The sequence below is a fragment of the Cololabis saira genome, chromosome 23 (assembly GCF_033807715.1).
Source record: "Cololabis saira isolate AMF1-May2022 chromosome 23, fColSai1.1, whole genome shotgun sequence".
In the NCBI taxonomy this organism is placed as follows: domain Eukaryota; kingdom Metazoa; phylum Chordata; class Actinopteri; order Beloniformes; family Belonidae; genus Cololabis; species Cololabis saira.
Window position 1 is genome coordinate 4,101,688 of NC_084609.1, and position 23,707 is coordinate 4,125,394.

The 23,707-nt window shown below is 38.1% G+C and overlaps 1 protein-coding gene across 1 annotated transcript in view; it reads left to right on the plus strand.

Moving 5' to 3' along the window:
- The first annotated feature begins 4,758 nt into the window (after window positions 1-4,758).
- exoc4 (exocyst complex component 4) overlaps window positions 4,759-23,707 on the plus strand; it is a 280,178-nt gene continuing 261,229 nt past the window's right edge. The window contains exons 1-4 of the mRNA XM_061715202.1: window positions 4,759-4,847; window positions 7,570-7,759; window positions 10,153-10,347; window positions 23,222-23,415. Coding sequence (XP_061571186.1) covers window positions 4,768-4,847; window positions 7,570-7,759; window positions 10,153-10,347; window positions 23,222-23,415 — 659 coding nt within the window. The 5' untranslated portion in view covers window positions 4,759-4,767. The remainder of the gene's footprint in view (window positions 4,848-7,569; window positions 7,760-10,152; window positions 10,348-23,221; window positions 23,416-23,707) is intronic.

Sequence of the window (23,707 nt, forward strand, 5' to 3'; positions counted from 1 at the left end):
ATTTTCTTGTATTAGCTTTGAGCCTGTTCTCCGGTTTTATTAGCTAGTTTAGTTTCCTTCCTGTTTTTGTTTAGGTATGGTTCCTTGGGGTTTTTTCTCTGTTTTCTCTGTTTCTCTTGACAAGTATGTCAAGTTTGAACTTGTGTACTTGGTATTTCTTATTTTGCAAGTAAAACCTGTGACAATGTAGCTCGGAGGACAGGAGGGTGGAGTTTAATCTGTCTGGAACTGGAACAGCTTTGTACTTGATGTCATCACAGCTCAGCAAACACACATGCAAAAACATATACAATTTATTTGAGTGTCAAATAAATCCTCCAAATATTAATGCAGTATGAATCAGAATAGACCATCAACTCCTCGGGCCAGAATGTTGATATCTTTTACTTTATTGTATGTATTCCTAATAGGCTTTATGCCTTTGTAGCTCAGCCATGTTATCAATAAAGTTTGGTGGAGGTTAAAGAAAAAAAACACTTGCATGTGTGAATCAGCCCCCCAGTCTCGCGCTCAGAAGGTGTGCCGATTTTTTCCAGTGTCCAGCCGCGGTACTGCAACAAAAAATCCCATGTGGCCCAGAAAGCTTTTTTCCCATAGACCGCAATAGTAAAAGAGAAGCCTCTAAAACTGTTCACAGGAACCTCCAGCTGTAATCACCGGCAATTACTAATCTTTGTATTCTATATTTTTAAGTCATGGACTTTATATCCGTCAAAAATGTTTTATAACGGCCAGAAAAGTCAAAGAAAAGTCTCTTTCTGGGCGTGACGTCACGGCCGTGTCGGTGCCATTGATGTTGCCCCGGGGCATGATGGGAGGCCCCCAGAGCATCATGGGAGGTGACTCAACTGCGCATGCTCTATGGGCCCGTCTACACGGAAGTAAACCAGGAAGTCCGAGATTTTTTCGGCACATGCGCTGGCTGAGCAGAATGCATTGAAATGAATGGGCGGCCATTTTGGGCACTGTATCCAGTTAATATTATAGATCCATAGTGTGAATGTGGAGAAGTTACGGAAGAGTATTAGGGCCATGCAGGAGTAAAAATATTTGAGAGGGGAAGATTTTTTTTTATTGTGCACTTCAAGAAAAAAGTCGAAATGTTGAGAAAAAAGTCGAAATGTCCAGATTAATGTTGAAATACAGTTTCGAGAAAAAAGTCGAAATGTCGAGAATAATGTTGAAATACAATTTCGAGAAAAAAGTCGAAATGTCGAGAAAAAAGTCGAAATGTCGAGAATAATGTTGAAATACAGTTTCGAGAAAAAAGTCGAAATTTCGCCTTTTTTCTCAAAATTTCAACTTTATTCACGAAATGTTTACTTTTTTCCCAAACATTTTGACTTTTTTCTCGACATTTCGACTTTTTTCTCGAAGTGCATAATGAAAAAAAAAATCTTCCTCCTCTCCAATATTATTTTTATTTCTCTCCTGCCTGGCCCTAATACTCTTCCGTAAGAAGTAAAGCAAACCTGGTGGAGTTTCCCTTATTCAGTGTTTGTCTCACATTTGTAGTTGTCGTGTCTTTCCTAGACTTTCATCTTTGACAATAAAAACATGACTTTTTTTTCTGTCAAAATCTCTGCCTCCGTTTTCTTTAATGTTGTGGCCCAACAAAGCAGGCTGTGACAGATATTTGAGCTTTTCCCACAAATGTGGGCTCAAATATGTTTTTTTGTGCGCTGTTTCTGCAAAGGTGAGTGAACTGCTCAATAAAGGAACCAGCTGAAAATGTCCCACTCATGTTTAATATGATCCAGCTCAAAGTGAATCCAGGAAACGTGTCACCCAAGCGTTGCTTTGCTGTTTCCTCCTCTACATTTCCATGGAAACAAGTAAAGAAACGGCTTCTTAACCTAAGAATCTCAAGATGACTTTTTTCTTTACCCATTTTGACAGAACATTCTTGAAAGGGATGAAAATAGTAAAATAGGCAGACTCATTTTTAACCAACGTCTTTATCTTCGCAAAGGACGTTCATTGTTTGGTGAGCACAAGATCCATTTAAGGGAGAGAAACAAAATGCATCGCAGTGGTAAAGTGGGGACAAAATGTTGAATAAAAATTGCTTCCTTAAGTATGATATTGAAAAAACAAAACATCAGAAAAACAGCGATTATTCTGATGAAGAATTTTCATTCTGTCTTTATCATAAAAACATCAATTGTAAAGGCCCCATTGACTTTGTATTTAATCCAAACAAAAAGCAGTCAGTGAGAAAACTACTTACTCCTCACTGACAAATATAATATTGCAACCCAGTCTCACAGGAAAACATGGTAGAGGCTACGTTGGTCCACATTGCAAAACGTGGCAATGTTACAATTTGCCCTCCTAAAACGTGAGATGAGAACGTTTTCCGTGGCCCATTCATTTTAATGGTTTCGTTAGGTTTTGTTTCTGTCACGTGACTTTCAAGTTTTCAGCTGTGGAGGAAAAATAAAATTGCTGCCATTTCTTTGATTCTTGGTCTAAATTGCAATATTTTAAGATAGTTTCGCCATGAAAAGCAGATTTAATCATATTTCTAGCCAGAAATATATATTGAAATTTCACAATATTTGTTCAGTTGATGAATATGATCTTTGGTTTGTTAGTTATTGATTCTCGGTCTAAATTGCAATATTATAAGATAGTTTCGCCATGAAAAGCAGATTTTATCATATTTCTAGCCAGACATATATATTGAAATTTCACAATATTTGTTCAGTTGATGAATATGATCTTTGGTTTGTTAGTTATTACGATGAAACTTGCAGGTCTCGCTATGAAATCGTCTCAGTGTTACGTTTACTCCCGTTGCTATGCTGGTTGCTATGTGCGCCATTATGGACGAAACCAAGTGGCTTATATGCTATTTTAATTACTCTTAATATTAGGTAGTTGTGTGTCGTCGGGAAAGCCGTGAAAGAAATGGCAGCGATTTTATTTTTCCTCCACAGCCGAAAACTTGAAAGTCACGTGACAGAAACGAAACCTAACGAAACCATTAAAATGAATGGGCCACGGAACGCGTTCACATCTCACGTTTTAGGAGGGCAAATTGTAACATTGCCACGTTTTGCAATGTGGACCAACGTAGCCTCTACCATGTTTTCCTGTGAGACTGGGTTGAATATTGACGCCGCAATATTGGGGAAAATAAACTTTACAGATTACCTGGATTGTTGAGACCTGGTTTTGAGGGAAAGGTGACACAAACTTCAACTCTAACTTGGACCTGGGATGTGAGATCTTCTCAAAACGCAAGCAATTTCCCCTCATATAAACCAAGAAAAGGTCAAAGGGGTTGGCAGTGTGGATGGAGTTAAAGATTGCCCACAATGTTATCTCATCAATCCACCAGCACATCAATCAGTGCTGGGGTTGCTGGAGATCGACCTCCTTTGCTTCAAAATCAATGCTTTCTCCCACTGTCATTGGTACATGAGGTATTATCGGAGATACAGGGCAGGGAGCCCTTCAAAACCTAGCACTTCATGTTCTAAATGGGGGTTAGGTTGAGGTTAGGGTTAGGGATGTCACTGACATCCATTGACTGTGTCTTTTCTTCTTCAATCCACCTTCCACAATAAACCTGAAGAATACTGAACTGAACATGTGAGCGTGACATATTATTTTTTCCCTCACCCAGCCAAGTATCTTATTGTATAGATATAAATGACTCAAATCATATCCAATTCTGTACCACACAACTAGATTTGTGTCATATTGTAGCTTTCTTTCTTTCTTTGGAAATAAGACCTGGAAACAGGCATTGTGGCATAGAATTGTCAAATTGGTTTAATTCACTGTACGAATTGTTACAGATTACTTTTGTAATAATGTATTTGACCCCATCTTTGTACGTTTTGACCGAATAGAAACGTAATTCTTGCCATTTTAAGAATGTGATGTGTACCTGCTGTACTCTACTGCCCTTACTTTTTAACAATTTGTGCTTTCTATTATTTTACCTCTTTTCTTATCATTTTATTTCATTTTATTTGTTATTTATGTAATGTTGATGTAAAGCACTTTGAATTACCTTGTGTTGAATTGTGCTCTACAAATAAACTTGCCTTTCTTTCTTTCTTTCTTTCTTTCTTTCTTTCTTTCTTTCTTTCTTTCTTTCTTTCTTTCTTTCTTTCTTTCTTTCTTTCTTTCTTTCTTTCTTTCTTTCTTTCTTTCTTTCATTCTTTCTTTCTTTCTTTCTTTCTTTCTTTCTTTCGATACGATACAAGTTTTTATTTGTCATTTTCAGGACACATGTAACACAGTGCACTGGGAAACGAAATTTCGTTGCCTCTGGCTCAGAAAACCAAATAATGATACAGTTTAAACGTCCTAACTCAACTTAACTAAAACTAAATTTTAACTTAACTTAAAAAGGTGCTTAAAAATATGAAAATATTTCTTTCTTTCTTTCTTTCTTTCTTTCTTTCTTTCTTTCTTTCTTTCTTTCTTTCTTTCTTTCTTTCTTTCTTTCTTTCTTTCTTTCTTTCTTTCTTTCTTTCTTTCTTCCATCATGATCCATGTATTTTACTACCCTAACACTATAACAAGCTCAATAAAAGTGGAATTAAAACATTGTTTGGAAATTCTAATAATAAGCTTATCCTCAGAATATTTATTTTATGAAACTCTGACCTGTACAGTCATTTTTTTGAGTTCACAGGTTGTGAATTAACAGTTTTGGCGCGATTGTCCACGTTTAAACTACAACTCCCATAATCCCTTGCTCCAACCTCGCGCTTCTGACTTCCTGTTTGAGCCGCAGCTGGAAAAATGGCAGCTGATACTGCTAAATACAGGAGTGCAGTGAGCAAAAACAAAGACCCCTCTGGTCTTCTCATCTCTGTCATAAGGTACGTTTTGTTATATAATATGAATAAATATAATAGAGCTTTTAAAACGTTAAAAATCTCGCACGTTGTTGTTGTATCAGCTATCAAACTCGCAGTGACAGCTAGCACTGATGCTAATGTTATCTACATCTTTCCTGTATTTACCTCTTATTATTATCTCAAAGAAATTAACAGGAACATACTTGCAATTTCTCACATTTATGTACATTTAGGGAAGTTTATATTCAAATCTGTTTCATTTTTTGTGGTAGCAGAGGGAAAATAAAATCTAGGTCACAGAGTGTAACTATCCTGTAAATATCATGTTTTATTATCTCAAATGGGCGTTTTTTCAGGGAATAAGTACATGCATTCACCCTCACACACACAAAAGAAACACTTAAAGGGAAAAGGAGGGAGTTGTAGCCCGTTTTCACCCCATCTTTGGTCTAAAGTGCCCCATCCTTCTTCCATAGCAACCGTTGCTAAGAGTTGGGGATTTTAGAGTTTGACTCCAGTTGGTTTTATCTGCTTACCATCAAATATGGATGTTAAATCTCTTTTACAAACCGTGTTAATAATCATTTAAAAGTCTGTTTTTTTCTTCTCATACAGGACTGTCTCAGAAAATTTGAATATTGTGATTTTCCGTTACTGATTATGGATTACAGTTTAAGATTAAGATTCCCAGAATATTCTAATTTTTTGAGATAGGATATTTGAGTTTTCTTAAGCTGTAAGCCATGATCAGCAATATTAAAATAATAAAAGGCTTGCAATATTTCAGTTGATTTGTAATGATCTGAAGGCCATGTTAATGCAATGTTAGCATGGACAGAGAACAAGAAAAATGTGGATAAAAATAGCTCAATGTTTGGGCTAATGGATGAGCAAAAAAAGAATCAGGTGGCTGAAAATCAATAGTACATTAAAACACTAGCTGAAATTTTAGTCCTAACAGCCACAGAAAACACAGCACAGCGGGGTCACAGGGAGTCCCTAGACTAAGAAAAAAAAGGGTGTTTTTCTGTCTATGTTAGACCTGCTGGGTAACCATGACCCCATCATTAAAAAAAGACTGGAACAACAAGCTAAAAACGCAAAATACACCAGTAAAACAATACAGAATGAAATACTTGAATGCTTGGCTGCAATGGTTAAAGAAGAAATCATACAGGAGGTTAAAACGAGCAAACAGTTTTCAGTTATTGTTGACGAAACTAAAGATGTTCAGAAAAAAGAGCAAATGTCCTTTGTTTTGAGATATTTTTTTACAACACTGGGTTCATGAAAGCTTTCTGGAGTTTGAAATGGCAGAGCACCTGGATGCTGCCGCCTTAAGTAACAAGATTATTACCTTCCTTGAGAAGCATGGGCTTGAGTACAAGAAAAACCTTGTAGGCCAGGGCTACGATGGCGCGGCAGTGATGCAGGGGGCACATTTTAATATTGCTGATCATGGCTTACAGTTTAAGAAAACTCAAATATCCTATCTCAAAAATTAGAAAATTCTGGGAATCTTAATCTTAAACTGTAAGCCATAATCAGCAATATTAAAATAATAAAAGGCTTGCAATATTTCAGTTGATTTGTAATGAATCCAGAATGTATGACATTTTTGTTTTTTTAATTGCATTACAGAAAATAAAGAACTTTATCACAATATTCTAATTTTCTGAGACAGTCCTGTATGCAGGTTGTTCTCAGTTTGTAACACAAGAATTATGCACTGACATATTCCAAATAATAGCTTAATTTTGGTTGTGGACTATCCATCTACAGTTGTGTGGAAAAAGTGTTTGCCCCCCTTCCTGATTTCCACTTCCACTTAAATGTTTCAGATCATCAAACACATTTAAATATAAGAAAAAGATAACACAAAATGTAGTTTTTAAGAATAGAATAGAATAGAATATAACTTTATTGATCCCCCAGAGGGGAAATTCAATTGTGCAGCAGCAAACATACACACGCTCGACAATTTTTACAAATAATACACGAAAGTACGAAAAATTTATAAAAAAAGTATATCCTAACAAAAAACAACAACCAATAAATAGCTAAGTAATTAAAAAGAGCAATATAAAAAAAAAAGAGCAATGTACAAAAGAAGTACTAAACCCAAAAAACGAATAATATATACATGTGCCAAGAGACAAAAATACTAGTGAATGAAGGTTTTTTTTATTAAGGGGAAAGAAAAATCCAAACCTACATGGCCCTGAGTGAAAAAGTGATTGCCCCCTAAACTTAATAACTGGTTGGCCCCTTAGCAGCAACAACTGCGATAACTTTTACAGCGCTGTGGAGGAATTTTGGCCCAATTTTGCAGAATTGTTGTAATTCCGCCACATTGAAGGGTTTTCGAGCATGAACCGCCTTTTTATGTCCATGCCACAGCATCTCAATCGGATTCAGGTCGGGACTTTGACTAAGCCACTCCAAAGTCTTAATTTTGTTTTTCTTAAATCACTTTTTCACACAGGGCGATGTAGGTTTGGATTTTTTTTCCCCTTAATAATAAAAACCTTCATTTAACATCTGCATTTTGTGTTTACTTGTGTTATCTTTGTCTAATATTTAAATTTATTTGATGATCTGAAACAGTAAAATATGTTGTCTTTTGCCTATGGATTTATTGTTTCACCTATGCAGAAGTCAACTGTATTACTTTTGCAGGTTATAAATGTTATTATAAAGACTGTGATTAATTGTGCAGCTTGTTTGCTCTTCCTCGGTGCAGGACTCTGTCCAGCAGTGACGATGTGGAGGACAGAGAGACGGAGAAGGGTCGGCTGGAAGAAGCCTTTGAGACATGCGACAGGGATTTAGATAAACTGATTGTTCAGCATTATGCAGAACTTACAACTGCCATCCGGACCTACCAGAGCATCACAGAACGCATTACCAGTTCTCGCAACAAGATCAAACAGGTACGAAGGGGAGACATGTTGAGAAGATGTGAAAACTCATTCCCACTTTTTGTTTGTGCTTAAATTAACAAGAAAACTCCCACACACCTTCTCCTCACTGTTCACTTATTTATTAGGCCAACGTTTCGGTCATGGCTTGATGCCTTGAAAAAGGTCTATGAAACGTTGACCTAATGAATAAGTGAACAGTGAGAAGAAGGTGTGCGGGAGTTTTCTTGTTAAGTTTGGCTGCAGCTTTCCTCCTCCGATGCACCTTTCTGCAAATCCGGTGTGCAAAAAGTTTTCTACTTCGGATGTTTGTCCTTAAATGAATTTTACATCAGCAGCAGTAGACTGATTAAACTCAAATCAGCTAGTTTTGTGTTTTTGTTCAGTTTTACTTGAAATATTTATTTTATTTTTAATGGTTTCCCGTAACCTTGATGTACTAACACTAAACACTAATGTTTTTAAATTAAGACCTATGTGGTTAATTTCATTTTTCACCATTCTATATTTATTTTTAAACAGCACCCATAGTAATATTGTAATGAAAGAAAAAGCGCAAGTGTCTATTATAACATTAACAAAAGAATATGTGTATATTTTTTTTATATATAAATATCAAAGAACAGCAGGAAACAAAAACAAATAAATATTAACCTTTGTAGCTTTGAAAGATTGCTCTACAAATCTTTTTTTTGTAAACTGAAAATGAGCTGCACATTTGTAAATCTAGGTTAGCGTCATTCCATAATTTAACTCCCACAACAGATATACATCTCCTTTTAGTCTCTTTCGTAGCTTTTTGTACAACAAATTTACAAACATCACGCAAATTATATTTTGACTCATATATGGAGAAAGACCGTTGTACACAGACAGGGAGTAACTTTAATCTAACTTTATACATTATTTGCATTATTTTATAATAAACCAAATCATAAAATTTCATAACATGGGATTTTATAAACAATGGATTTGTATGTTCATAATATCCCACCCTATTAATAATACGTATGGCTCATTTTTTTTGTAAGAGGACTATAGCATTTACTGTTGTCTTATACGTCGAGCCCCAAACTCCCACACAATACCATATATAAGGTAGTATTAGTGAACAATAAATTAAGGGTGCGTCCCAATACTCCCCCTCGCCCTCCTTTTCTTCCCTAACCCTAACTTTTGCGCGTTCCCGTGAAGGTAGTGGTGTCCCAATTCCTCTTTTCACCTAGGGGGAGGGGGCATAACGAGGGCTAGGGGCTGAGAATAGCCCCTTCAAATCGAGGGATTTCAGATGCTGACTTGGCGAGCGAGGGGGTATGAAAAAAAGAGGCTCTGCGTCGATTTGACTCGCCGACCGAAGGCAAACAGGCAGACTGGTCTCAGAGAAATAGAGAGAAATAATCCTGTGACTCGTCAGATTTGTTTTGGATGTTTCTGATATAATAGTCTTCAGAAACCACAAAGTAATCCAGCTGTTATCTGGGTAATTTACACACTTTCAGATAAAGTTGCGGAAGATCACGCCAGAATAAAGGGATTTATGGTTCCGCGTTACACCAACGCAGATCCTACGGCGGAGGTTACGCAACCTACGCCGTAGGCTCTGCGTCGATTTAACGCGGACCCAAGCTCCGGACCCGGCAGACAGAAATCTCTAAATTTCGGAGCAAATTTCTTAACAGGCGTAGATACAACTGTTAGATTTAATCTATTAAACCAACATATTCCTAAATGATTTATTTCAGCCGGCGTGATTCTCAACAGAGCTGCGTCCCGGGAGAGAGTGTCTCTCCCGGGGCTGACGGAGCAGCCTGACCCGGCGGAGACGTCTCTTCTCGGGCTGTGAGCTGAGGCTGCTCCCCGGGGCCGGCGGCTCTTCTCATCTCCGAAAACATCGGGTCAAATTTCTTAACAGGCGTTATTTGGATAAACTGAGCCCCGGTTGGGGATCTTAAGGTTACCATTATACCTGAAAAAATATTAAAACTTAATAAAGTGCCATATTAACAGCGCTACAGCTGAAATTAAAACAGCTTTTGGCTCTCAGCTTCCTGATCAGGGAAGGGATGAAAACGAGGGGTAGGGGGAGAATTGGGACAGGCACCTGGGCCAAGTGCCCTAGATCTCAAGTGCCCTAAAATCTCCCCCTTCTTTTTTAGGGCTTAGGGAAGAAAAGAAGTGCGAGTGGAGAAAAGAAGGGCGAGTGAAGGAGAATTGGGATTGGGCCTAAATGTAGTGCTTTATGATTGAATATATATCTGGAATTATACAGGATTGCTATTGACTTTGCAATCTTTCCTTTTATGTATCTAATATGTTGTTTCCATGTTAATTTACAATCAATAACAACCCCAATAACAACTCATAAGTATTTATTGTCATTGTCTTTGTGTTATTCTGTGCTTCAGGTGAAGGAGAACCTCCTGTCTTGTAAGATGCTGCTTCACTGTAAAAGGGATGAGTTGAGGAAGCTGTGGATAGAAGGCATCGAACACAAGCACGTGCTTCAGCTGCTGGATGAAATTGAAAGCATTAAGCAGGTTCCTCAGCGCCTGGAGACCTATATGGCGAGCAAGCACTACCTTCATGCCACGGACATGTTGGTGAGTAGAGAAATGAAGATGAATGTTATGGTCCTTGACAAGTTAGAAAAAAAGTTCTTATTGATATTATGGGGAAAAAGTGGGAGGTCTTCATTTCCTTCAAAAACTAGCTATATGTATTTTTCAACACATAAAAACACACGTGTTTACAGTGTTGCATGCCAAGATTGATTCCTACAGTATGTGCTTTCCATCACTTAAAAGAGCTCTTTCCTAGCCTTGAAAATCCAAGGGATGCAACTGGCATCCTCTAGCTGCAGTGGCCGCACTGCGCCTGTGTGTATATGTGTGTACTACTGGGCCTTTGATGTGTTTTTGCTCAGTAGGGAAGCGTACTGATGGCATTGAGGACTAAACGACCAAGCTCTGTCATCTGTCTCTTTCTTTCCCTTTTCTCAATTCAGTTCCAATGCCAGTCCCACACATCTTCCTGTAGACTTGGGTAATAATTAGTTTTATAAAATGAAGTTATGAGGAACAAAGAAGGACAGTGGTGCAGCCAAAAGACCGTGAAAATCCTTTTTGTGGGGATGGAAAGAAAAGGAAATTTAATTCAACCTCTGCCGCATGTTAAAAAGGTTAAGAAAAGTTCAAAGTCTTAAACTTTTTCTGCTTTTCTTGATTTAGATCTTGATTTTGATTTAGAACACAATTTTAAAGCACATTTTTCTTCCTTTCGTATCAAAATGCTGTTGTTTTTTTGCCTTGTTTATGGAGTTCATGTATGGAAAATGCAAGAAAATGTTTAACATTCAAATTGTAGCTAGTCAGTAATGGATTTTTAAGAGTTCAATTTACAAAACTGTCTTGTTTTTGCAGCAGGTGTTTGGCTTGCTTTTCCAACAATCATTAAAAAAGTTTTACCAGAAAGTTGAGTTGAAGTTGCAGATTTTAGCTCTAGATCTATTTATGGCTTTTAAAGATCCATTAAAACCACATTTCCACTAAGCTTCCTTCAGGCTTAATGATTTTCAGAGAAGTTGCATCATTTTATTATGCATGTAACATGTTATGCTTGCTGTATGATAATGCGTTTTAGGTTTAGTGCGTTCACACTATGTGAGGAATCAGAAATATATATATATATCACATAATGAGATTCATCACCAAACTCAACTCTCCACTTGTTGGTTTGGTCTTGATCAAGCATTTTCAGCATATACTTTCATTGCCAAACTTGTCTACTGGGTTTCCCTCTGCTGTTTCCTGTCATTAGTTCTGACTGAAAGTCCAGACAAATAACTAAGAGTTTGTAATAAACCTGTCATATCAGGATCAGTGCATTTTTTTAATTCTGTTCTGACCTCACCGGAAATTCCTTTAAGCTGTCATGGCAGAGGAAAACATCTTAATGAAATCAAGTCTCCACGGGGGTTCCCCAAGGCTCAGTACTCGAGGCCGCTTCTCTTTGCCGTATAAACCATCTCTCTGGGTCAAATTCTTCATTCACATGGCCTCTCATATCACTGCTATGCAGATGATACACAACTCTACCTGTCATTCCTACTGGACGACTCCACAATCCCTGCACAAATCTCAGCTTGCCTCTCTGATCTGTTTGCATGGAGGAAGGATCACAACCTTCAATTTAGGGCCAATCCCAATACACCCCCTACTTTCTACCACTAGCCCTCCCCCACTACCACTTCACCCTACAAATGAAGCCACAGGCGTAGGGCCCTTGTAATCTTCCCTAGGGATTGGGAACCACTTGCTACGTCACTGCGTGGTTTACGTTCGGGCAGTGGCGAAACAACTCAGCACCGGGCCCCGATGCAAGATCATTAAACCGGGCCCTGCCCATCACAATGTAAAACAGACACGCTGTGATTGACGCAATCTCACAGCAGATGCATCACCATTCAAATGACAACGGGCACTACTGACAGCTTTAACCCTTAACACAACCACAGCGCAGATAGATATGTTTAAAAAAAAAATCCCATATATATAGCATAACCAACAGCATAACGCACACAGTGCGCCGGTGTGTGACAGAACACCGGCAGTGCCAACAGCTGAGAATAAACCCACACAGCGCACAGATTGAAATTTGGTGGCACGGCGGCACACCACAAATGAAAACATCATAAACACAAACAAACTAGTGATACACTATCACTATAACAAATATTAATAATAATGGGTCATTACTTACAATTACAGTTTGACTTTCCGGGCCTTCCGCTGGGCAAAGTCATTAATTCCTGACAACAGTTCCACTCTCAAGCCTGAATTACGGCGCGCGTCGCCGCGTACCCTACGCCGTAATCTGCGTTGGTGTAACGCGGAACCATAAATCAACCTTAACTCCTTTCCTCTCCTCACTCGCCAACTCTTCCTCTACGCAAATATGGGTTACACATGCGCACTACACACTGCATCATCCGAGATCATCTATGAATTAAAATTTTTATTTAAAGTAGATATATCTTTATAACCAGCCCATAACATTGATGTAAAAAAAAAAAAAAAAAGTCCGCACGTCTCCAGGTCCTGCGCGTGCGGGCCCTGGACACGTGCGGGCCCCTATGCAGTTGCATTGTCTGCATATATGGTAGTTTCGCCACTGCGTTCGGGTACGTAAGCGACTGCGTAGTTACGTTTGCACATACGTCACACCATATCAGGAAGCCCAGAGCTAAAAGCTGTTTTAATTTCAGCTGTAGCGCTGTTAATATGCCACTTTATTAAGTTTTAATATTTTTTCAGGCGTAAAAGTAACCGTTAAGATCCCCAACCTGGGTTCAGTTTATCCAAATAACGCCTGTTAAGAAATTTGCTCCGATGTTTTCGGGGGATGAGAAGATCTGCCGGCTCGGGAGCTGATTTATGGTTCCGTGTTACACCAACGCAGAGCCTACGGCGTAGGCTCTGCGTTGGTGTAACACGGAACCATAAATCAGCCTTTATTCTGGCGAGATCTGAAAAAACAACGCAACAACGAGGAAGCGAGTGATTATCTACTGTACATTCACTGAGTGAATATTATGAAAGTAAAATATATATTTCTCGCTAGAAATTTAATCAAAACGCATTTTTATGCAGAAACTAACTCAAAATATTGATTTTATTCACTAAAAATGACAAATGTCCGCCATGTTTTTTTTTGTTTGATTCAGTCTGCAAATGATGACGTAAAGCATTCTGGGAAATTTTCTCTAGCCCTCGGTCACAAAGTCACCATCTGAAATCCCTCGCTGTGAAGGGCTAGATTCATACACACTAACCCTCGTTATCCCCACTACCCCTAGATGCAAAGAGGAATTGGGACACCACTACCCTCATGGGAACGTGCAAAATTTAGGGATAGGGCTGAAAAGTAGGACTGGGGGGATTGGGACTGGCCCTAAGTCTTGATATCAACATAAGTTTTCCCTTTGCTACTGTCACTCCCACGACGGTGACAAAGACAGTTGGACAAACTCAACTCCTGGTACAGGTTATAGTTATAACCTGCTTCGATTACTGCAATGCCCTCCTAGCCGGCCTCCCGGCTTGTGTGATCAAAGTACTACAAAAGGTCCAGAATGCTGCGGTGCATCTGGTCTTTAACCAACCCAGACGGGCAGCGTCACACCTCCTGTTCATGACATCACTGGCTAGTTGTCTCCGTCACTAGTCTGCAGGGTGAACTCCGGGTCTGCGCCTGCCTATATGAACCTGAATGTAAAGGACAAACAGCAGATCGGGGTTTGTTTGCCGGGGGGGTTGTTCTCATTAGTAGCATGCCTCTTTTATTAACCTGCTTGTGTCGTCTTATCTGGAAAACCTCCAGGTGACCTCATTAGCATCGTAATTAGCAACTCACAAGCCCTGAATAAGTATTTATTCTTTTTTTTTTAAACTGTACTTGAAATCTATAAGCACTTTGAGAGTTGATCAGTGACGTCATGGATGTGCAGGGTCATGTCATGAGGTAGAGTATTGTTTTTAAACAATTATTGATTTAATAAATGTTTTTTTTCTGTTTTATACTTGTCCAATTTTAATGCTGGTTCAAGATTTTGCTGGAGTTTCTTGACTTTTTAAGAGTTTTACCGTCTCCGTGCACCTTGGAAATGGGTGCATTTGTAACAGAGACCTTTAGACAGCTGCACCAAGTGAAGTATATGCCATGAGGGGACTGTAATGCCTTCCTGTTTAAAGAGCGGATATAATATCAGCTGTCATTTAAAGTTCTGTTTTTGATAGCCTGTTTAAAAACTATATTCTTGGGTGCAAAGCCAATTTGTTCAATAACAGGGTGCACAGCTTATGACAAAGTGTTTGTTCTTTGTAGAACAGTTAGTCATTAGCTTGACAAAAGTATCAGTACTTTTCTTTTGCTGCTTTCTAAAGCCATTAGCGGTGCCAAGTAGCAACAGTTTTGCTACAGAAAATAGTTATAGTTCCTTAAGTGCAGCAACAAAACATTCACTTTGATAGGTAGCAATAGTTCACAGGTAAAAAAGATTCCCAAGAACCAGCCCTACTTTCCCCCTCAAACAGTAATATTCAATTCAATTCATTTTTATTTGTATAGCGTCTAATACAAGAGATGTTGTCTCTCTGTTTACTCCTTCTTAGTACCTGCACAATCTTTTAAATGGACTCAAGATGCCTTAGGTCTCAATAGCTCGTTATTCAACCACAACTACAGCTTTCCTTGGTCTTTGGCATCAATATTTGCTGTGTTTAGGGGTTCAGCACATGCTCAGACCGCCTTGACCTTGACACACAATGGTATCAACTGCTTCACCTTCCGCTGCAGACTTCTCTGGTCTGGCGGCCTTGCTTTTAAGGGGAGAGTTGGTGAAGTATGGAAGGTTTTGGTGTCATACCGGGTCCAACCTGGGTCTCTGCCACTGCCCACACTGTTCTGGAAGTAATCGCTTCCATTTCAGCCTGCGATGACGTAGAAGTTATAATATCTTATCTAGGGCTGTTCGATTTTGCCCAAAAATAAAATCTCGATTTTTTTTCTCTCTCAAAATCCGATTTTCGATTACGATTACGATTATTTTGTGAATTGACAAAAGGCAAAGAAATGATTTCAAATATGCTGTTTTTTTATTGAACATTTGCCCCATTGGGCTTTAAGTGCAAACTTTGCTCTTATTAAACCAAAAATGAATGAATAAAGTGCAAAACTCTGTAAAATAAGTTGAAAAAAAGTTTTAAAAAATATAATAAAATATAAAGTTTTATCTCTGAAAAAAAAAAATCAGCAAATAAGCACTTGCAAACATACAGTAAGTTATATTTCCAATTAAATAAAACAAGACATTTTCTAATTAAACTAAACTGGGTCTTTGCATGCTAAATAATAATGCAACCCATGAAGGAGGTAGAGGTGTGTAATGTCAGTCATTACATTTGCTATTCACATTTGCAAGTTTTTTGCAAGGAACACGAGCCGGTCTACGGCATCTGGCTTGAGGGATGCCCGGTGGCATGTTACAACGCCCCCTCCTACACTAAAGAGCCTCTCCCATGGGGCACTTGTCGCAGGTATTGAGAGGTATTTCCATCAATCATTAATATGTGTGCAGACAAGGTTAATAAAAAAAAAAAAAAAATTTTTTTTTTTGAAAAATCGATTTTACGATGTTCACATTTTAACATCGTTCTAATTACATAATCGCGATTACGATTTAAAATCGATTAATCGAACAGCCCTAATCTTATCAAGAGAAGCAAGAACACAAGAACCAAATTATACCACCTTCTGTAAAGTTTCCTCCGCAGGGTGGCTGGACGCTCCCTTATGCTGGATTCACTCTGAAAGCATCAAAAATCTCCTGACGCCCGCATCGCGCTGCTTGGTAGATTCACACTGAAATCACTGTTGACTCCTGGAGGGAAACTGGAGGGAAACAAGTGCATATAGTCTACACATATCTATATATCCAGTATCTTCAGTTTCCTATTTCCCCATGGATCACACTTTGGGAAGCCTTCTTTATATTTCGGTGTTATTTTGGCATAGATTGATGCTCTTTAACAAGTTTGGTCCTGGATCAACACCAACCGTCAGAGTCGTTGGTCCCGGTGAAGCTGCAGTCTGTCTGCGCTGATACTGACACACCGGGTCGGAGCGGATTTGGTCATGATGTTTAAACTGTGTTTTGCGATTAATAAGCACAGTTTTTAATTATTTTGCGTTGGATCGATGTAGCAAATAAAATAGTTTGGACCATCCAGCTCCTCAACCATCAGTTACGTGTTTCACATGAGCAGTTCAGGTAAAAACGGCAGTCAAATCATCAAAAATGTCATTTTGCTGGATGAAATCTATTAATTCCTGATAAAATAAGTTTGTTAGTGCACAGCTCTGCTCATGTACGCATGTGAATGAGTGTACGTTTGTGTCTACACGAAAGTACAATCTGCATTGAGGCTTCTTGCTTCGGGAATCCCGGTCTGTGATTGGACGCTGCCTCGGCATCGCCGCTGCTCATTTACATAAAGTTGAGATTTTTCAACTTCAAATTGACGCTCCCGACGCCTCCGACTCATCTTCCAGCGCGCTTTCATAGAAAATGAATGGCTGACGGACGCCGGTAACACCCGTGACGCTTTCAGTGAATCCAGGGTTAGCACATCTGTATTCAGGCTGATGTTCTCCACCTTTACAAAGTGGCCATAAGAGCCACAAAGTGAAGCACAGGCAGAGGTGGGTAGTAACGAGTTACATTTACTTGAGTAAGTTTTGGGAAATGTTGTACTTTTAGGAGTAGTTTTGAATCACTATACTTTTTACTTTTACTTGAGTAGATTTGTGAAGAAGAAACTGTTACTCTTACTCCGCTACATTAGGCTACGTTGAGCTGTTACTTTTCTTTTATCCCTTTTATCAAAATAAAAAAAATAAATAAAAATGTTTGTTTTTGCGTGTTTTGTCACATTTACACAGACTCAAACACACACAGAGTTTCTATGAGTTAATTCTTGTTGTAGTTCTGCCTGGTTAAAAAAGAAAAGTACAAAGGCTTGAAATTTTGTGCTACTTGTGCTTAATTTATTTTTTGATTCTGTTATTATTTTATTTATTTTATTATTTATTAAAGTACTTGAATTTACTTTAAGATTATTTTAATTTGAGGTATTTTTTATTAATTTTAATTTATTTTATTTTATTGATTTAATTTGCCTGAAAATGATTATTTGGTACTTTTGTCTGTTTGAATGGTTGTGTTAAAAAAACTCAGTACTTGAGTATTTTTTTTCACCAAGTACTTTTTACTTTTACTCAAGTAATTATTTGGATGACTACTTTTTACTTCTACTTGAGTCATATTATTCTGAAGTAACAGTACTTTTACTTGAGTACAATTTTTGGCTCCTCTACCCAGCTCTGAGCACAGGCCTCGTTGTTCTCCAGGAGAAAAAGCCTGCTGACTCGAGCTGACTGATCTGTGAAGGTCTAAAAAGGAGACGGAGAACCTCCTTGACTCTGTGGTCTCTTTGGCGCAGCAGCCAGTCACTTTCGTGCACGACAGACGTGAAGGGAAGAAAAGATGATGATAGGGCACTGGAACTATGCTTGCAGAGGATGATATAATCTATGGTTCCCATGGTGACACAGCAACTGTTAGCACAAGGCTGTGTCTCACTGGCTCTTACTTTCATGGTCCCCAACATGCACCATGTGCACCGACGGCCCCTCAGGCCCCTGGAGGTCCAAAGTACCTTTTTGAGGTTGGAAGCAACTCCAAGGTCAGACCTCAAACGGAGCAGTTGGAGGAGGAAAACGCGGACGGCCTGACAGTCTCTCCTTCGGGGACGGCAGGCACCGTTCTCAAGACATCCTGCCCCTTTCAATTTCTTTCCAGAGCGACTTCAATTGGCATACTTTCATAGAGTCCAGACCCAGATTTAGCTGTTCCTGGGATGACATGAGAGAAGGAGGGCCTGTATTCCCACGCTTGTCAAACAAAGACTTCTCTCATGTATGTTTTAATAAAATAAAAAGAAAGACTGCCAAAGGGATTGTCAGATTAAAAAAAGAAAGAAAAAAGATGCCTCATAGCTTTGAGATTGATTTATCTGTGTGTGTATTTTATTTTCATATGAATGATCACGTTCCTTTTTTTTAACCCTGTGGGGACAAAAAAAAAAAAGAAAACGACAATGTTGTGTGAAATTTAAATGCTCTTGATGATGTTATGAATAATCATGCGGCGTCAAATTGAGTTTTTCCCTTTTTTTTTTCATTTTTAAACAGAATTTAGTTATTTTATGTCAGAAGAAAGTTTCAAACTCCCTAAGCACTAGTTCCTTCTTCAAGAGTACTTTATGAAGCGTTAAAGCAGTCTCTTGAAAAATGAACGTGATTTTTTTTTTTTTTTTTTTTTTTTTTTTTTTTTTTTTTATTCATAAATTGTAGAAAACAAAATTCCACTAAACTTGTTCAGTTGCTTTGGATAGCTTCATGTCTTTTATAGATAAGATCATCTTTGACCCACTCAGGTATTTGGAAAAACAGATAAACAGACATTTTGCATAACCTTTGCAGGTTATTTTACTTGCAAACACATGAAGTGGGAGTAGAAAAGTGAGGTATGAACTTCCTTGACTCTCGATTCCCCGGTTTAAAGTTTTCTCCGGTGGGTGTATGTATTCTTTTTTTATTTATTTTTTTAAATGTGAAGCTAATCTCTTTGGGCTGACAATTATAATTCAGACTCAGCTCTCTGCCTGCAATTGAATAACAGCATCAGATCCCGGGAGGTTGGTTAATACTAAGACTGGCCCAGACTGGAGAACATTTCCTCTCCACTCAGTCTCACAACATTCAGGTGTGCAACGCTTCTCCTCTCCTCCTCTCCTCTCCTCTCCTCTCCTCCCTTTTCTCAGCACATTCACTAGAGCTTTCGTATTTGTCATTATGCTGACAGGCCTGCTCCCTAATGATGCTAACCAGCCTTTCTCTGTCAGCCCAGCCCAATGGTAATGAGATAACCCCTGACACCCAACAATGCAATCACACACAAGTGCAATCATACGCTGACACATCTTAGAAGTGTGTTCAGGACATGTAAAGCCTTACAGACATGGGGAGTTATTTTATGAAGCTATAGGAAGCTGCTCATCGTATGCATTAACTCGTCTCCTCACTAAAGTGTCTGTCATTTGCATCATTTGCATCATTTGCACACACTGGACCCGTGCCCTCTGCCTGTCCTGCTCTCCTCACCCCGTCGCTGCTAACCACTCCCTTCTGTCCTGCCAATATTTTTCTCAGTGCCATCATCTGGCCGTTTGTGCCCTTGAAACTCGCACTGAAATGCACACAAACACACATCAACACGCAGACACAGATTGGCACATTTAATTTAATAGCATGAAGACGTGATTAATTGAAAACGTGCCATGACTGCTGCTGCTCCTGTGAGAGGAGGGCAGGGAGGAGGTCAGAATGTGTGAATTTACATAAATATGACTCTGGGGGACATGACAAACATTACAACACTTTTTTCTAGTTTTCTTTTCTAGTACTACCATATTGGCCCGAATATAAGAGGACCCTGATTATAGGACGACTTCCTCTTTTTTGAAAAAATACTTTTTAAACACCAAATTAAATTTTTATACAGAAAATGACTACAGTACATCTGAAACAAATGATTATAACAATATATTTGAGAGAAAAAGCATGTTATTTTGCCTCATTCAAATCATGATCTTGAAGTTTGCATCATAACTTCTTCGACCCACTTTTCTCCAGATTGTCCCTACGTTTCTCCATTTTCTGTTATCTCTTCTGTTATTTTCTTCTCTTTTCTTTCTTACCGCTATTTTTTATTTTTCTTCTTCATGCTACTGCTATTTTTATTTTTCTTCTTCGTGACAGGTTCGCTTTGGCCTGGGGAGTTAAGTTCAGCATTCGCTTTAAAGATATCTGGCGCCATCTAGTGTTGTCAATGGGTATAACGTCTAGACCCCGAATGTAAGACGTCCCCCACTCTTTCAGTCTTATTTAAATGCAAAAAATACCGTCTTATATTCGGGCCAATACGGTAGTTGGGTGTTCACCTGGACTGTAAACGCAACAGGTTTTGCAAGAAGATGCAACACTATATTTTGCGCTTTTTGGCGTCTATTGTCGCCACGGTAACGCTTTTGACTTAGAAAAGTAATGCGCGTCGTCGCAGGATGGAGACGCACATTTTGATGTATAACACACCTGGGTGCACGTTACGGTTTGGGCGAAGAAGCGGCTGAAGAAATGGCATAAATTTAGCCAAAATGACACGATTAATTCAAAATGGCTGACTTCCTGTTCACCAGGAGGTGGAACCAAATCAACATAATGCTGGGAAATTAAAAAATGTTCAGTTTTTTATGTTCAATAAATATTTTCTACCTTGTAATTTTGTAAAATATTTTTTTCTTTGAAAAGATAAGATAAGATATTCCTTTATTAGTCCCACGGCGGGGAAATTTGCAGTGTACAGCCGCAAAGGGGATAGTGCAAGACAAGAGGCATCAATAGAAATAATAATAATACAATAATAATATCAGAGTATGAAACACTATAAACAGTACTGGTATATATAATAATAATAAAAAATACTGGTATATAAAATAAGATAAGAGCATGCCTAAATCAAATTTATTTGATTTATGCAATGGTGAAAAAATTGGCAAAATAAATGAAAAACTGCGAAGAACCATGTTCGGTATTCGGCCAAGTGTTTATTATTATTTTTGGTTTCGGCCACAAATTTTCATTTCGGTGCATCACTAGTTTCTGCCATGGCGCCAAGAGACCTTTCTTTAAGTTGCGACATGATACAGGTGTGTACCGATATTCGTGCATGTACGTCAAACCGTATTGTGGGGCTTGAGGCACAAAGTTTTCTAGGGGGCGCTGTTGAGCCATTAGGCCACGCCCATTAATCCAAACTGTCCAATGTACATAAATATGACTCTGGGGGACATGACAAACATTACAACACTTTTTTCCTAGTTTTCTTTTCTAGTACTAGTTGTGTGTTCACCTGGACTGTAAACGCAACAGGTATTGCAAGAAGACGCAACACTATATTTTGTGTAAAATGGGAAGTATTTCAATGTAGAAATGCAGCAAGATGTTGCATATCTGCTTTTAGTCTGTGGTGGAGAGCAGAACTTTTATTTGTAGTTATTTATTGGAGCGGTACCATCAGAACCACTGAGTCAAAGAAATTTAACAAGCTGATAAAGAAAGGCAGCTCTGTGCAGGGGACGGCTCTGGAGCAGCTCCCCAGACACAGCAGCAAGATAAGGGCATGTTTATGAGGGAACGTGTGATCCTCCTGCCTCCTATTTGTTTGTATTTTGGCTTTACATTTCCATAAACTTGTAATGATACTGCCGTGCGATAACTTCACATCCATTCAATTAAGATTTAGTTTAGTTTATTGTTTTGCACAGTTTAAAAAATATACAGGAATTATCAAATATAAATACTATAGGTGCAGGAAGAGGCAAAAAACCCAATGGGCTTATTTGAAGCCTCCACCGAAGAACACAAGATTAACATACAAAAACAAAAAGTATAACTACACAAAAGTGATGGCAAACTAATAATGCAATATATAAATAATAAAGAATAAAGAAAAAAAATAAGTGTGTGTGAGTGTGCATGGGATATTGTTTTTACAACTTATATTACTTATATTGACTCCTGAGCAAATAAGACGGTACATGTCACTATGAGTGAAACACAAAAAAACCCAAAAAGAACATGGATACATGTACAACAATACATTGGGAAAACAATTACAAAACAGCAGTCAAGTTCCTTCAAACGTCTTTTGTAACATTTCAAAGAGGAAGAGCTCTTTGCCAAGTGGGAAAAATCATTCCACATTTTAGTCCCTAAATCTCACCGAAAATTGAGCTCTGCAAGTGAGAAATTTAGGAGGATTGTCAAGTTGAATAAGAATGAACCTGTGAATTTAATTTAAAGTAAGTCTTGAACTGTCCAGGAATATTCCCTTCACTTGAATTTAGCTTATAAATAAAAATGCATATCTGAAAAATATTGATATCGTAAATAGCAAGAATCTGGAGTTTCTGAAATAAAGGAGCAGATGAAGCGAGTGACTCTGATCGAGTTGCAATCTTAACAAAACGTTTCTGTAGGACCAGAACTTTGTGAAGAGTTGTAGGAAAAGTATTTGCCCAAACTACAGGACTGTCTCAGAAAATTAGAATATTGTGATAAAGTTCTTTATTTTCTGTAATGCAATTAAAAAAACAAAAATGTCATACATTCTGGATTCAATACAAATCAACTGAAATATTGCAAGCCTTTTATTATTTTAATATTGCTGATTATGGTTTATAGTTTAAGATTAAGATTCCCAGAAAATTCTAATTTTTTTAGATAGGATATTTGAGTTTTCTTAAGCTGTAAGCCATGATCAGCAATATTAAAATAATAAAAGGCTTGCAATATTTCAGTTGATTTGTAATGAATCCAGAATGTATGACATTTTTGTTTTTGTAATTGCATTACAGAAAATCACAATATTCTAATTTTCTGAGACAGTCCTGTATATTACAATATGAGAGATAAGGATAAATGAAACTATAATAAAGTGTAAGATTTTTTTTTTTTTTTTTTTTTTTTTTACAAACTTTATTCAACATTTTCAAAAATACAAAATTCCTTTGAGGAAAAATTAGTTTGCAATTGAAACATAAATTCACAACACACAAGCGAAATGTAATTTTAAATTTTTTCCAATATAAACTTCTAAATTTAAATAAAAAGAAAATAAATAAAATAAATTTAAATAATCACAAAATAAAATAATCACAGGGGTTGACATTTCAACAAAAATGAATAAGCGAATAAAGTGTAAGATGCTGACGTGCTTGGGCCGGTGTGTTGCAGGTGACGGCGGTGGAGTCCCTGGAAGGCCCGTTGCTCCAGGTGGAAGGGCTGGGAGATCTGCGGCTGGAGCTGCACAGCAAGAAGCTCAACATGCACCTGGTGCTCATCGACGAGCTGCACAGACACCTCTACATCAAGTCCACGAGTCGCCTCGGACACAAAAACAAGGACAAAAATGCTGCTCGCATTCTAGGGTAAGGGACCGATTATTTTCCCTCACCCCATACCTTTCTCTTTTTTTAGTCTTTCCCACGTAGCAACGCTTCGTCATTACAGCACAGCAGAGAAGGGTGAGGCATTTTATCTGATCAAATGTTATTCTTTCAACATCTTTGTTGATGTCTCAAAAGCTGTAGCTGCACATATGTGGGTGCATGAAAAGATGCAACATTAAATTACATTACATACGTTAAAGATTCAGATTCACTTTATAAAATATATAAGTTGACATGGCATTAGGGGTGTAACAATATATCGTGCCACGAA